Source organism: Marmota marmota, unplaced genomic scaffold (genome assembly GCF_001458135.2).
Source record: "Marmota marmota marmota unplaced genomic scaffold, marMar, whole genome shotgun sequence".
NCBI lineage: Eukaryota > Metazoa > Chordata > Mammalia > Rodentia > Sciuridae > Marmota > Marmota marmota.
In genome coordinates this window covers 20,722,345-20,737,072 of record NW_026000242.1, presented here as the reverse complement: position 1 = coordinate 20,737,072, position 14,728 = coordinate 20,722,345, and the positions used below count along the sequence as shown (strand labels likewise).

The 14,728-nt window shown below is 33.5% G+C and overlaps 1 protein-coding gene across 1 annotated transcript in view; it reads left to right on the top strand.

Annotated features, from left to right (window-relative positions):
* Positions 1 to 14,728, top strand: part of Cfap300 (cilia and flagella associated protein 300) — a 31,056-nt gene that overhangs the window by 12,993 nt on the left and 3,335 nt on the right. Inside the window, exons 4-5 of the mRNA XM_015490061.2 lie at positions 5,051 to 5,217; positions 9,849 to 10,021. Of these exons, the coding sequence (XP_015345547.1) occupies positions 5,051 to 5,217; positions 9,849 to 10,021 (340 nt within the window). The remainder of the gene's footprint in view (positions 1 to 5,050; positions 5,218 to 9,848; positions 10,022 to 14,728) is intronic.

Here is a 14,728-nt window from a genome sequence, read left to right as displayed (position 1 = left end):
ATGGTACGTACGGCGGGATGGTGCGTCAGGCAGGTGGCGCTCGCCTGGCATGCGTGCGGCCCGGGTTCGATCCTCAGCACCACATACAAACAAAAATGTTGTGTCATCATGCTGAAAACTAAAAAAAACAAAAAAAAAAAAATATATATATATATATATATATGTGTATAGGAAGCATCTAGCATCTTATAATGCTACTATTAGTGGGGAAAATGCATTTTAATTTTATGCGGTCATAGTGATACATATCTTATAAATGTTGAAGATAAAATTTTATAAAATTACTACATAACAAGTTAGCATGTGCTATAGACTGAGTTATGCCCCCACTCCAAATTCATATGTGTAAACTCTAAACCCTCATTTTGATGGTATTTAGAAATGGGACCTTTAGGAGGAATTTAGGTTTAGATGAAGGCATGAGTATGGGACCTTTTTTATGGAATTAGTTCCCTTATAATAAGAAAAAACACTAGAATGCTCTCTATGCTGTGTGAAATCAACCATCTGCAAGTCAGGAACCAAATCATTTGCACCTTGATCTTGGATTTCCCAGATTCTAGAATAGATTAATATATTAATCTATAATATAATTAATATATCATTAAGAAATATGGCGCTACCATAACAAATAGCTAAAAGTATAGAGTGGCTTGGGAAGCCTCTTGGTAGAGGCTCGAAGAATTTTTAAGTACATGCTAGAAATGTGAATGTTAAAGTCAATTCTAGTGACAGCTCTGAAGGAAATGAGGAACATTATATTGGAAACTGGAAGAAAGGTTCTCTTTGTTATAATGTGACAAATAGTTTGGCTGAACTGTGTTCAAGTGCTTTATGGACGGTAGAACTTGCAAGTGATAAAATCAGAAATTTACCTGAGGAGATTTCAGAAACCAGGAATAGAGATGGAATTGTACCAGTGAAGACACTGCTAGTTTGAGCTAAAGGGGTCAAAAAAAAGCAAGCTGAAATGAATGAAGGGTGTTGGACCTCTTAGATCCTATAGGACTCCACTATTTGACTGCAAATATGAACTAGTCTTCAAGAAAAGGGAAGACTCCAAAGGCAATTCAGAGATCATTAGGGCCACCACCTCCATTTCAACAGACCAGACAGCCTCCAACCAAAGCCTCAAATTCAGTGCCACCCTGCAGAGCCAAGCTGACCCAGTAAAACCTTAGGGATTGGGCCACCTGGTGCCTGAGGGCTTTGCCTCCACCCAGGCAGAGTTGAGACCATCACATCTGTGGGTTCAGAAGGCAGAGTATAGAGCAAAAAAAGGATTATTTTTGAGCCTTAAGATCCAAAGGAATTTGCCTTGCTAAATTATGGGCTTGCTTGGCACCTATCACCCATTCTTTAATTTTCCATTTCTCTCTCTCCCACTGCCAAAATAAAGTGACTATCCCATGTCCATCCAATCATTGTATTTTAGAAGCATATAATGTGTTTGATTTCACAAGTTTATAGCTAGAGAGAAATTTTGCCTCAGGGTGAATGATACCTCAATCTCACCCATATCCAATTTAGATGACACTTTGAACTTTAGACTTCAGAATTGATGATTGAGTAAATTAAATTCTGGGGAGCTGTTGGAATGGAATGAATATACTTTGCATGTGAGAAGAGTAATTAATGGCTTTGGGTAACTAAGAGTGAAATGCTATTGACTGAATTGTGTTGCATAAATTCATATTTAGAAGCCCCTTGACCTCCCATGGCATCATCTGTCCTTAATTACTTCCCAAATGCCCCAACTCCAAATGTTATCACATTGGGAATTAGGGTTTCAACATGCAAATTCATTATTTTTATTTTTTAATGTCTTCTTTTTATTGGTTCTTGTTATACATAACATTTGAAGTCATTTTGACAGAATTATAAAAGCATAGAATATAATTGATTCTAATTTAGTACCCCTTACTTCACTTTCTCCCCTCCTCTCACTCCCTGTTCCCTTCCCTCTACTGATCTTTTTGCTCTTTAGTTATATATATATATTATTTTAAATTAGTGTCTTGTGGATATACACAATAGTGAGATTCACTGTGGTATATTCATATATGTACATAGGAAAATTGGGTCAGATTAATTCCACTGTTTTTTCCTTACCCTTCTTCCTCCCTCCCCTTCAATCCCCTTCATCTACTCCATTGATCTTTTTTCTGTTTCTTTATCCCCCCTTCCCCTTATTTTGGATTAGTATCCACATATCAGAGTAAACATTCAACCTTTGACTTTTGAGGGCTGGCTTATTTCACTTAGCATAATCTCTAGTTCTGTCTATTTACCAGCAAATGCCATAATGTCATCCTTCTTTATGGCTGAGTAATACTCCATTGTGTGTAGGGAGTCCATATGTATGCATATGTATGTATATGTATATATATATGTGTGTGTGTGTGTATAGAATATATATCTTTATTATATATATATCTTTATATATATATATATTTATTTATTTATCCATTTTATGTGTGTGTGTGTGTGTGTGTTTTCACATTTTCTATATCTGTTCAAAGGGCACTTAAGTTTGTCCCATAATTTGACTATTGTGAATTGTGCTGCTATAAACATTGATTTGGCTGTGTCACCATATAATGCTGATTTTAGATCTTTTGGTTATATACTGAGAAGTGGGATATGGGGGTTCCATTCTTAGTTTTTTAAGGAATCATCATACTGCTTTCCAGAGTACTTGCAACTAATTTGCAGTCCTACTGACATTGTATGAGTGCACCTTTTTCCTCACACAGCCTCACCAACATTTATTATCATTTGTCATTCTGACTAGAGATGAAATCTCAATGTCATTTTAATTTGCATTTCCCTAATTGCTAGAGATGTTAAACATTTTTTCATATATTTTTTGACCATTATATTTCTTCTTTTGAGAAGTGTCTTTTTTAGTTTTTTTGCCCATTTATTGTTTAGGTTATTTGATTTTGGTGTTAAATTTTTTGAGTTCTTTGTATGTTCTGAATACCAATGTATCTGAGGAGCAACATGTAAATTTTTAAGGCATATAATCCAGTCAATAGCAATGCTATTTTCATGCCTCAGTTTAAGTGATTTGAATTTAATTACCATTTCTTACTAACCAAACCTTCCTGCCACTCCCCAAATCAGAGCTGAGGTAGATTTATTAAAATGGCATGTGTCCCAGTGTCATAGGTCCCTCATCCTGTGGCCACCAACCACTGACCTGCTATATACTGCTCTTGTCTTTAATCTTTCAACAATACTCAGAACTAATTTATCATTCTCTATGTTCTTTTAAATTTATCTATCCCCAAGAGGATTTTGCCTCTGAAACAAAAGGAGCTTCTCTTGGCATCATAGCTTTTGCAATTACTGAGGCATACATAGTTCCTGGCTCCAGGCATCCTTCTTGTCTCCACACTAGCCTAGTTAAGGTTCATAACCTACAGCAACAGGTCCTAGCATGACTTTAGGTGGACAGCCAAAATAGGAAGTGCAAACAACTGCCAGTTTTAATTACTCTTCTTAAGCACAAGCTACTTTTCAGGTCAGAGGTTTAGCAAAAGTATCCAGGAAGAGGATACGCCAAGGGCCACCACACCTAGGTCTATAAGCTCCTTAAAACTTTGAACAAATGAATACCATCCTCTTATATCTGAGTAAATGTGTGTGTATGTGTGTACATAAAAGAGAGGGGGAATAATTATTTGATATAATCATAAAAACATTCATTTTAATCTGTGCCTTTCTGTAACTTAATGGAAACTTTAGTAATTGAAAATCCATTCCTGAAAGTACCTTCAGGAAATACGTGTGGGATTGGGGAAGAGGTAGAAAGGAGAAAAACTAAAGCTATATAAAAGAAAAATAGACAAAATGCCATTTTTTCAAATTTCTATAATTCTGAACTTGTGATAATTTAACTAAGCCTGTTTTGAAATTTACTTTGGCTTGGAAACTTTTTTGTAATAAACACTATAAATGAGATCACAAAGGAGAAAATTTTAAATAAGAAAATGTTTTCAAGATCCATTAACTAAAATTTTGTGGTACAGATTATAAAACATTGAGCATGATGCAAATCCAAAGATCACATAAAGAAGTTTCTTTGTTTTTTGTTTTTGTTTTTTTTGTGAGACTAGCCTTGAACTTGTGATCTTCCTGTCTCAGAATCCCAAGCCTCTAGGATTACAGGTGTGCGCCACCATGCTCAGCAGTTCCTCCTCTTTTATAGGCAATTCTGATATTAAAAGTAATGTAAGAACCCTGTGTCACATAAAAAAAGTGTGCTTACTTTTCAAGTATTCTCCAATTTAGCTCCTCTAGTCCTGAAATGGTAAGATTTTGTTATAATGTTTGAATTATTAATTAAAAACAAATAAGCTGCAAAATAAGAATTTAATAAAATCCCCAAACTAATATGTCTTTTAAGTACAGCTATATGTTGTTAGACAATGGAATATATTCTGAGAAATTCATCTTTAGTAATATGAACATTATAAAAGTGTATTTACACAAATCTAGATGGTATGGGTCAATTTTTTCAATGTGACCTCTTGCTATAATCAAGAGATGCAATAAACATGAGATGTATAAAGCTACTTCTAGCTTAAAACAGCACATTTTATGTTCACCTTTTTTTAATAAATAGAAGGCATACACTCTAAAATAATGATAGAAAGTATAATACAGTAAATATGTAAACCAGAACGTAGTCATGTATTGACATTATCAAGTATTATGTATTGTACATAATTGTATGTTATTCTATTATATGACTGGCAGTGTAGTAGGTTTGCTTGAACCAGCATCACCACAAATGTGAGTTATGCGTTGCACTATGATGTTAAAGACATCTACAACATCAAAATGCAGTAGGAATTTTTTAGCTCCGTTAAATCTTATGAACCACCATATTGTATATAGCCATCATTGACCAAAACATTTTCATGCAACGTATATCAAAATGTCATATTTGGTTATTTCTTAGGTCTCTGCATTGTGATTTATTTTAGAACTGAAAATATTAAATTAACTTATCTATCTCTTTTTAAAATATTTTTTCCAGGAACTGAAGTGAAAAAAATTGAAGCTATAAATGTTCCTTGCACACAGCTTTCAATGTCATTTTTTAATCGGTTATATGATGAAGATATTGTACGAGACAATGGTCATATTGTTAAGTGTTTAGATTCTTTTTGTGATCCATTTCTAATTTCTGATGAGTTACAAAAAGTAAGTATAGAATTTTTAAATTTCACATTGAAATCTTATTTCAAGAAATGCAAAATGTCAAAAACTATTGCCTGCTTAAAGCCCATAAAGTACTTCTTGTTAATAAAAATGATCAGTAATAATCATTAGATTGATACATTTATTCTTGGATAGCACTTTTACTGTCAATGTACTTATTTTTATATTTTTCAGTAGCTCTCTACAGGATGCTACTGATATCTGATGAGTAGGGATGCTGCTAAATATAACTCACAGCACAGTTCCTCAAAATTCCACACACAAAAAAGTTATCTGGCCCAACATGTCAACAATGAAGAGATAGAGAAACTTGCCTATTTAATTAATAGCTATTTTTCTGATATTAAAGTAATGTAAGAACCCTGTGTCACATAAAAAAAGTGTGCTTAGTTTGAGGCTCTTGGCCTATCAAACAAATATCAAATATGTGCCTGTAGTGCTGGATGCAGTGGTACACACCTGTAATCCCAGAGACTCAGAAGGCTAGGGCAGGAGAATTGTAGGTTTGAAGCCAACATTGACAATTTATCAAGACCCTGTCTCAAAAAAAAAAATAGAAAAGGGTAGGGCTATAGCTAAGAGAAAGAATTCCCCCTGAGTTCTACCCTCAATACTGCCAAAATAAAAAATAAAAATAAATCCTTGAGTAAAAACTTCTCTCTCTCTTATTGCTAAGATCAACTCAATGTGGTTAGGTTGAGTATCAAAATGAGTATCAAACTCATTTGATAAACTAAATTAAATTTTGTTTTAGTGAGAGGTACACTGAACTTGGAATCAAATACATGTATTATTTATCTAATTCCTGATTTATTATTTACAATATAATAACCTCAGGCAAATCATTCAATCTATAACACAGAGATACTTTCTTCTTAAAAGCATTGAAAAATGAATTGAGGAAATACTTAAATGTACTTTTTTAGAAAGTATGAAATGCTGTTAAAGTGAAATGTATTAACATTATAAAATATATATAATATGTGTAATTATTGAACCTAGACATCAGTGCATACCAGGCTCTGCCACTTAATTATCATGATATTTAGTCTAAGATTTCTTTTCCTCTGTAAAATAAGCATAATGTCAGAATTATGTGAGATAATACACATAAAGTGCTTAGCACTATGCCTGGCACTTAGTAAACTTGTTATATTAACAACAACTACTGCTATTCTCCATTAAGAGGAAAGGGAGGGGGCTGCGGTTGTAGCTCAGTGGTAGAACACTTGCCTAGCATGTGTGAGGCTGGGTTCAATTCTCAGCACTACATATAAATAAACAAAAAATAAAGTTCCATTGACAACTAAAAAAAATTTTAAAAAACAGAGAAAAGGGAGATTATACAAATCTAATATATTACAAATCCAAATTGGAATGAACTAGTGCAGCTGCTAATTTACAATTCTGAACACAGAAATCTTCGCTGTTGGGGAAAGAGAGGTATCCAGCCCAGCTATACATTAATCTACACTAGAATGCACCTAAAAGAACTTTTTAACTTAGCTTAAGAAGGAAATGAAATTAACTTATTGAAATGAAGTATGCTTATATCTAATATGAAATAAATACAATGGGGATTGACATTAATTTCTACTTTCCTAAGAACTGGAAATTACCATTTAGGAAATGTTTGATTTGGGTTTCCCTCCTTTTGAATACTGATAATCTCAGCTCTCTTTCTCCCTTCTTCCCTCTTCCATTATTCCATTCTGGCATAAAATCCTTACCTCTAATTTCAGAGAATTTACCATCACTTCTATAGAAAGGACCTCATCAATGAATGAACTTTTAAAGGAGGATTTGTTTTTCCAATGTAATACTCTGCAAAACTGACTGCTGTCATATTTATTGCCAGGAATGTCAAGCACCCTTATTCTTAAAGTGCTAGAACTCAGTATTTTCTTGCTAATTGCCTATGTATTTTGCTCTTATGTTCTTTGCCACTCCATGGCAATAGAGAAGGTTTTTTTTTTTTTTTTTTTGGTAGTGCTGGGGCCTTGTGCATGTGAGGCAAGCAGTCTACCAACTGAGCTATATCCCCAGCTCAAGGGAAGGTCTTTTAATTGGTTACTTTCTGGCTGAAAATAATGATAATTATAATAATAATGTATTAATAATTATTAGTAATAATATAATAATTATTATTTCCAGTTTTAGCTTGAATTAAAAAGTTCCTCCACACACATTGTGTGACTGATACATATTCTATTGGCACACTGTAATGTAAGCACTAATAATAGCCTCTTTCCTGACTATGACTCAGATATGCAATGTTAACCATTGCGTATCTGCCATCTCAGGGCTGTACAGCCAGAGAACTGTATATAAATGGAAGAGAGAATAGTCATATAATGTTTTTAATATTCATTCCAAAATTTTTTAGTTGTCATATTTTAAAATTATGCAGTCTAATCAGTACAGTGTATGACAGTGCTCATTATAAACATTTATTAATTACTAAGTACAGTGGCACATATTTGTAATGTCAACAACTTAGAAGGTCAAAACAGGAGGATTGCAAGTTCCAAGCCAATCTGGACAACTTAGTGGGAACTTGTCTCAAAATGAAATAAAAGGGGTTGGAATATAGCTCAGTGGCAGAGTACTCCTAGATTCAATCACCAGAATGTAGTGGAGGGGGAATGTGTTAACTCCTAATTGCTTTGTTCACCCTAGTACTCAGATTTTTAAGTAACTATAAACAAAAGCTTTAATATTACATCATTTATTTATAGGGAAGGAAGAAAGGAGTAAGTTAGGAAGTGGAAAAGTATAAGTGTTACATGTAGCATGCCCAGAGACAATAAACCATGAATTACTTCCCCTTCCCTTTTATTATACATAACCTTGGCTTTCATCAGTCATTATAAATAAACTGTATATGGACAACACCATAGAGTTTATTATTCTTTAAATAGCTCTTATATGATGACCTTGTGTTTTCCTTAGAGGTTGTAAATAAGCTTAATTAATTATCTTAATTAAATGTAATTCTTGCTACTAGACAGTTATTCTTATATAACTCATCATATTTTCTTATAGTGTTAAGTATTATACATGATTTTTAAAGCTTTATCCACTAGAGTTCTTTATATATAAAAGAGTTTTTGTCCCACTTTTTTGAGGTTTTTTTAAATAAATTTTTGTCTTTCATTACTTTGGTCTTATTGTATTTATATTTAAATTTTTTTTGTTTTGTTTATTTTGATGCAATACTGGGGATTGAGCCTAGGGCCCCTTGCATGCTAGGAAAGTAATCTACCTCTGAGCATTATCTCCAGCCTCTTTCTTTTATTTTATTTTAAAACAGGGTCTTGCTAAGTTGCCCAGGTTAACCTCAAACTTGTGATCCTCTGGCTTCAGTCTCCTAAGTAGCTGGGATTACAGACATGTGCCACCACACCCAGCTGTATCTATGTTTTATTGTTAGCTATTTCACATTCTTCTTAAAAGTAGGTTGAATATAAACAATTCTTTAAAATGTGTTATTTACTTATAATTTTCACCTTTTATAGCATACATTCATCACCTATAGTCAGTAAATGCATGTTTTCTGTAATGCTCAATGATATAAAAAAAAATCCTTGATATCAGACCTAGTCAAATTGTTTTCTGAAAGTGGTAGCAAGGTCTCAGGAGATTAAGAGTCAATATACAGATATGATGTGTAAAAAGTAATCTTATTAGAGGGACCAGGAAAAGGAAAGGTGGATATGAAGCTCCAACACCTGACAGGCTCAAAATTGGAGTACCTGCTGGGGATATAAAGAAAGCAGTGATAAAGTAGTGATCCAGACACTAATCCCAGCTACTCAAGAGGCTAAGGCCAAAGAATCACATGAACCCTTGAGTTAAAAATCAGCCTGGGTACCATAGCAAGAACCCATCTCTAAAAGCAAACAAATAATGTGAGAATGCTTAGAAAATGACCATTAATATTTAGCCTCTGGATAGAAACAAAGGTGAAACACTTTATGGAATGGAGCAGTTTTCTCATTTATACTTTAGTTTATTTCCTAATAAGATTTGAAGTGACTTAACACCAAAAATACTATAGCACTAAAATAATTACTAAAAATAAAAATTAGAATAAAGGAAGACTTGGCTGCTATATTTTAAAATTTCATTTATTCCTTTAATCCAATATTAGGACCTAATGAAAAAATGGAGGCAAAATAAGTGCAGATCACAAATATATTCTCTCCAATTGCCTCAGGATTGGTTCTTAAAGTAAGTTTAATATTGGACCAGAGTTGTGTAGCTCAGTAGTCAGAGAGTGCTTGCCTAGCATGAGTGAAGCCCTGGGTTTGAGCCCCAGCACCAAAAAATAAATAAGGGGGCTGGGGATGTGGCTCAAGCGGTAGCGCGCTCGCCTGGCAGGCGTGCGGCCCGGGTTCAATCCTCAGCACCACATACAAACGAAGATGTTGTGTCTGCTGAAAACTAAAAAATAAACATTAAAGTTTTCTCTCTCTCTCTCTCTCTCTCTCTCTCTTTTTTAAAAAAAATAAATAAATAAGATTATTTTTAAATATGTAAATTGATATGTTTAAAAACTTAAAAATTAAAATCCTGGGTTATATTACATTAGTATTAATTTATCATCTTAGGTTTTGCTAGTGGAAGACTCTGAAAAATATGAAGTATTCAGGCAACCAGACAGAGAAGAGTTCCTGTTTTGTCTTTTTAAACATCTTTGCCTTGGTGGATCCCTTTGTCAGTATGAAGATGTGCTTAATCCATACCTGGAAACAACAAAACTTATCTATAAGGATCTGGTGAGGTAAAGTTGCTAGATCACAATACATAAATCTCTAGTTAATACAGCAAATGGTTTGTTTACCATGGTAGGAGCCAGACTTGGTGGTTTATTACTATAGTCCCAGCTACTTAGGAGGCTGAGGTGGGAGGATCACTTGAATCCAGGAATTGAGGACAGTCTGAACAACAAAGTAAGACCCCTGTCTCGAAAAAAGAAAGAAAAGTAATCATGATGGGATTACCTCCTTGTCATAATATTAATCACCAGAGTGTGTAGAAGTAGCACTACCTCACCCACTCTTGTAACCACCTCCCCTTTTTCCAAGTTAGAAAGATTTCTAGAATTCTCTCTATTTTAATTCTAAGTCCTCTCATTATTCATCTATCTCTTTTGTTTGTTTCCTCAGTTAGACCAATCACCCATTCTATCCCTTATTATGGACTGCCATCTTCCAGGTTTCCCCAACTGACTCACCTCTTTTTAAATCACAAAGGCACACAAAGGAAAGATCCCTCAGGATTTTGAGTTTACTTGACTAATAGGTAATAATTATTTTCTTTGTTCTAAAGAAATAGAAGAATTTTCATTTAGGTGTCATCTTTACCTTTTCAAATTCATCCCAAAGCTATATAGTTGGTTTTAGGAATTCTAATAGACTTTCTTTGTTTCCCTCTCTTTTACTGCAGATCAAATGAGGATTAAAACTTTATAAATTTCTTATTCTTATTTTAACTAAGTAAATGTTCTTTGTTAGGGTTTTCTCAATTATGAAGGTATTAGATCATCTTTATAGACAAGTTGGATACAAATGAGAAGCAGAGAGTTCCAGAGTTTAGGTACATAATTTTACTTCACTAGGAAAATAACAGAATTAACTTTTATCAGATTCTTAATTGTTCCTTTACTCAACAAGTTAATTCCTATATTTAGTCCCTGTGTCATATATCTAACTACATGATTTATTTTACTTTTTTATTTCTAATATGGTGTTAAAAACAAAAATATTTCTATAATCTGTATCTGATTTTAATGAAAAGGTGTCATTACATAGATTTTTGAAACAGATTCATTAGAAATACAATTTCAGAAAAAGTATATACATGCCTACATCAAACATTTTCTGTCCCAATAATTTACAGTTTGTATAAAACTTGTAGACCACTTCTGGTACTATTAAAGACCAGAAGTCTTTACCTAGTGTACCCCCAACATGCTCACACAAAAAGTACCCCATTACCATTGCAGTGCCTTGGTGGATCCCTTTGTCAGTATGAAGTTTGTAGAATTCCTCACTACCTGTGCTGTGGAGACCAAAGGTCTGTTGGAGATATTTGAAACAGATATAATTTTAGGTCCTCAACACTGCAGAAACTGCTTTTTTCCCAACATTCCCATTCCTGAATTCTTACTTGTGATTCTCGTCTACATTTTGGGGGTGCTAAGAAAAAGTATGAGTAGAAAAGAGTAATGACCACTCATAAAGTGAGAAGTCAAAATTCATGACATCTTACAAGAAAAGTAAGTGTAGAATCATTTAATCAGGTAATCAGCAAGTATCAGTATTATTCACAGAACTCTACTAGGCTCTAAACAGGCTACAAGAGGAACAACAAAATAGTCCTTGACCTTAAGAAATTGCAATAAACTACATATAATAGTAAAGGAATTGTTTAAAATCTTTAAAGTAAAATTATTTATGTAATCAAGTATTCAGTTATTTATTTATTTTTATTATTTTTTTAAAGAGAGAGAGAGAATTTTTTGATATTTTTTAGTTTTCGGCGGACACAACATTTTTGTTTGTGTATTATACTGAGGATCGAACCTGGGCTGCATGCATGCCAGGCAAGCGTGCTACCGTTTGAGCCACATCCCCAGCCCCAAGTGTTCAGTTGTTTATAGGCAAATGTTTGCTACTTTTTATACTGTAAGTAATACCCCAGAAGTTCAAAAGAGGATATTGTATGGGTATGAGCCATCAGGGAAGTCTTGATGGAATGAAGTCTATGAGGACCATTCTGTTGCCAGTTTAAAGGTGATACATAACAAGTCTGCCATTCTAGAGGAGATTAGGAAAGAGACTGGCCCAAGTGGAGCAGTGCTTTTGAGAACCATTAAATATTTCTCCTAATGGTGCAAGTTTAAACATACTTATGAATTTCTTTGCTGAACAAGGAGAAATGAAATGGTCTTCTCAAAGCACTTCAGTAGAAAATTATGTTTAAATATTTACTTATTTAAGATGATTTAGGACGGGGCTGGGGATGTGGCTCAAGTGGTAGCGCGCTCGCCTGGCATGCGTGCGGCCCGGGTTCGATCCTCAGCACCACATACAAAACAAAGATGTTGTATCCGCCGATAACTAAAAAATAAATATAAAAAAAGATGATTTAGGGGCTGGGTTTGTAGCTCATTGGTAGAACACTTGCCTACCACATGTGAGGCACTGGGTTCAATTCTCAGCACCACACAAAAATAAATAAAGGTATTGCATCCATCTACATATAAAAATATTTTTAAAAAAGATGATTTAGGTGCCAGTACAAAGCAGTTGACTAGATAATTGATCTGAGTCCCTTAAAAGTTTGTTTTTCACATGCACTATATGTACTATAAAATACTATATGTACTATAAAATACATCTTTCCTCATATTGGTCATGCTGATTTTGGTCAAATGCTGTGTTATTTTATTAAGGCCTGTCATCTATTGGTAGTGATAAAGTGGGTGGATATAGTAGTTATCAAGGAATATGTAAGGTGGGTCTTGAAGTATCTTTAGTACTTTTTCAGAATTCTGAGCCACATATCCAACCAAGTCATCTGATCAAGCTAATTTAACAAAGAAGTATTTTTTCCCCATTTATTTACTTGAATTTTGGGTGTTTTGCATATATTAGAAAGACCTCTGCTAGCTTTCTAATGAAACATGCAGCAGCTGCTTTACAGGATCTAATCTGCCCTTGCAGATAAACATTATAAACAACGTATTCCAGCAAAATCCATTCTTTGTTTATGGAAGTCAAGGGCACACTATGAAGTGTGATTTTTTAGGAATTGTGAATCAAACAAAAGAAAAAAATCTTTGTTTGAGTTGTATATGGACACAATCCTCGTATTTATTTATTTATTTTTTTAATGTGGTGCTGAGGATCAGTCCCAGTGCTTCATATGCAAGGCAAGCGCTCTGCCACTGAGCCACAGTCCCAGCCTGAATAAAATATTTTTTAAATACTTTTTTCCTCATCTATTATCACAGATCCTATAAAATACGTCTTTTAAGTGTTTTGAAAAATGCTTTCTTTTTGAAGGTTATTGTTTCTTTAAATCAAGTAGGTAATACTTAAGAACCATTTTATTTAATAAGCAAGTAATTCTTTCAAATATAAACATGTTTGTTGTTGTCGTTATTGCTTTAGTTTTTTAGATGGACACAATGCCTTTATTTTACTTATTATTATTTATGTGAACCTGAGGATTGAACCCAGTGCCTCATGAATGCTAGGCAAGTACTCTACCACTGAGCCACAATTCCAGCCCCTAAATACATGTTTTTACCAAAGTTTTGAGAGAGTTCTCCCAAGTCAATTATTCTTCCCAGATAAAATTTTATTATTTGAACTGAGATTATGGCTTTCAGATGCTAGTTAAGCAGTGGGCTTCCTGTTTTTTAAAATGAGCAGTGTTGCTTACAATATAGTCTTTTAACCCTAAAGTTTAGAGTCAGTATGAGACAAATTCTCAGAAATTATCACAAATGATGTTCCTAACCATTAATATGATCAATATATCTATATCAACATATACATATATAGATATAGCTATAGATGTTGAATATAATTTTAAGCTTGGCTAGTATGCACAAGGCCCTGGGTTTGATTGTTAGCATCACAAAAAAAAAAAGGAACTTATGATTATCTAACGAGGGAGTTAGTGAAGCCCAAAGATGTGATATAATGTTAATTATTAGTAAAACAGTTTAAGACACTAATGATTATTGTTTTACATTTCCTTTTTTTTCCCTTAGAGATATAGAACAGGTAATACTGAATTTACTTTTTTTAAATTAATTTAGAAATTCTTAGATATTATTAGCATAAGAAATAAAATAGAATAATATGATTTATTTCTGTTAGGAATCAACTTCTAGTAATATGCAAGTGGTAGTTTATTTTTTAAATAATATATTTATGGAGACAATTTACATATAGTAATAATATGTATAATAATATGTATAAAAATAAATCATAAGTATACATATAACTCTATAAATTTTACACATGATTATACCATATACCACCCCCATATTGTTTTGATTTAGATATAACTATGCATATGTTCTTTATTTTGAGCTAGCCACCTAGCTATGGGTATATATGAATATTTATATATGGTGGTTATGGTCATCCTTGGATAAGCACAGATTTTTAAATGCCATCTTCATCTTGTAGTATAGCTTAGGCATTAGAAAAATAAAATTACCTTGACCCAATTCATAGAAATATTTGGAAATCAGTTTAATCATATGACTCCTGGGTTTAACTATGAAAGAGATGAAAACCACCTAGGAATCAGGAACCCTAAAATGGCTGGGGCTGGTCATCTATAGGCCTATGCAGATTCACACATACACACACCCCTTCCACACAGTCTACATTCTTCCTGCTCGTCCCCTCTCTGTTCCCATTATTTTTACATATGTAGTAGACAGTTAGCAATATTTTCACCT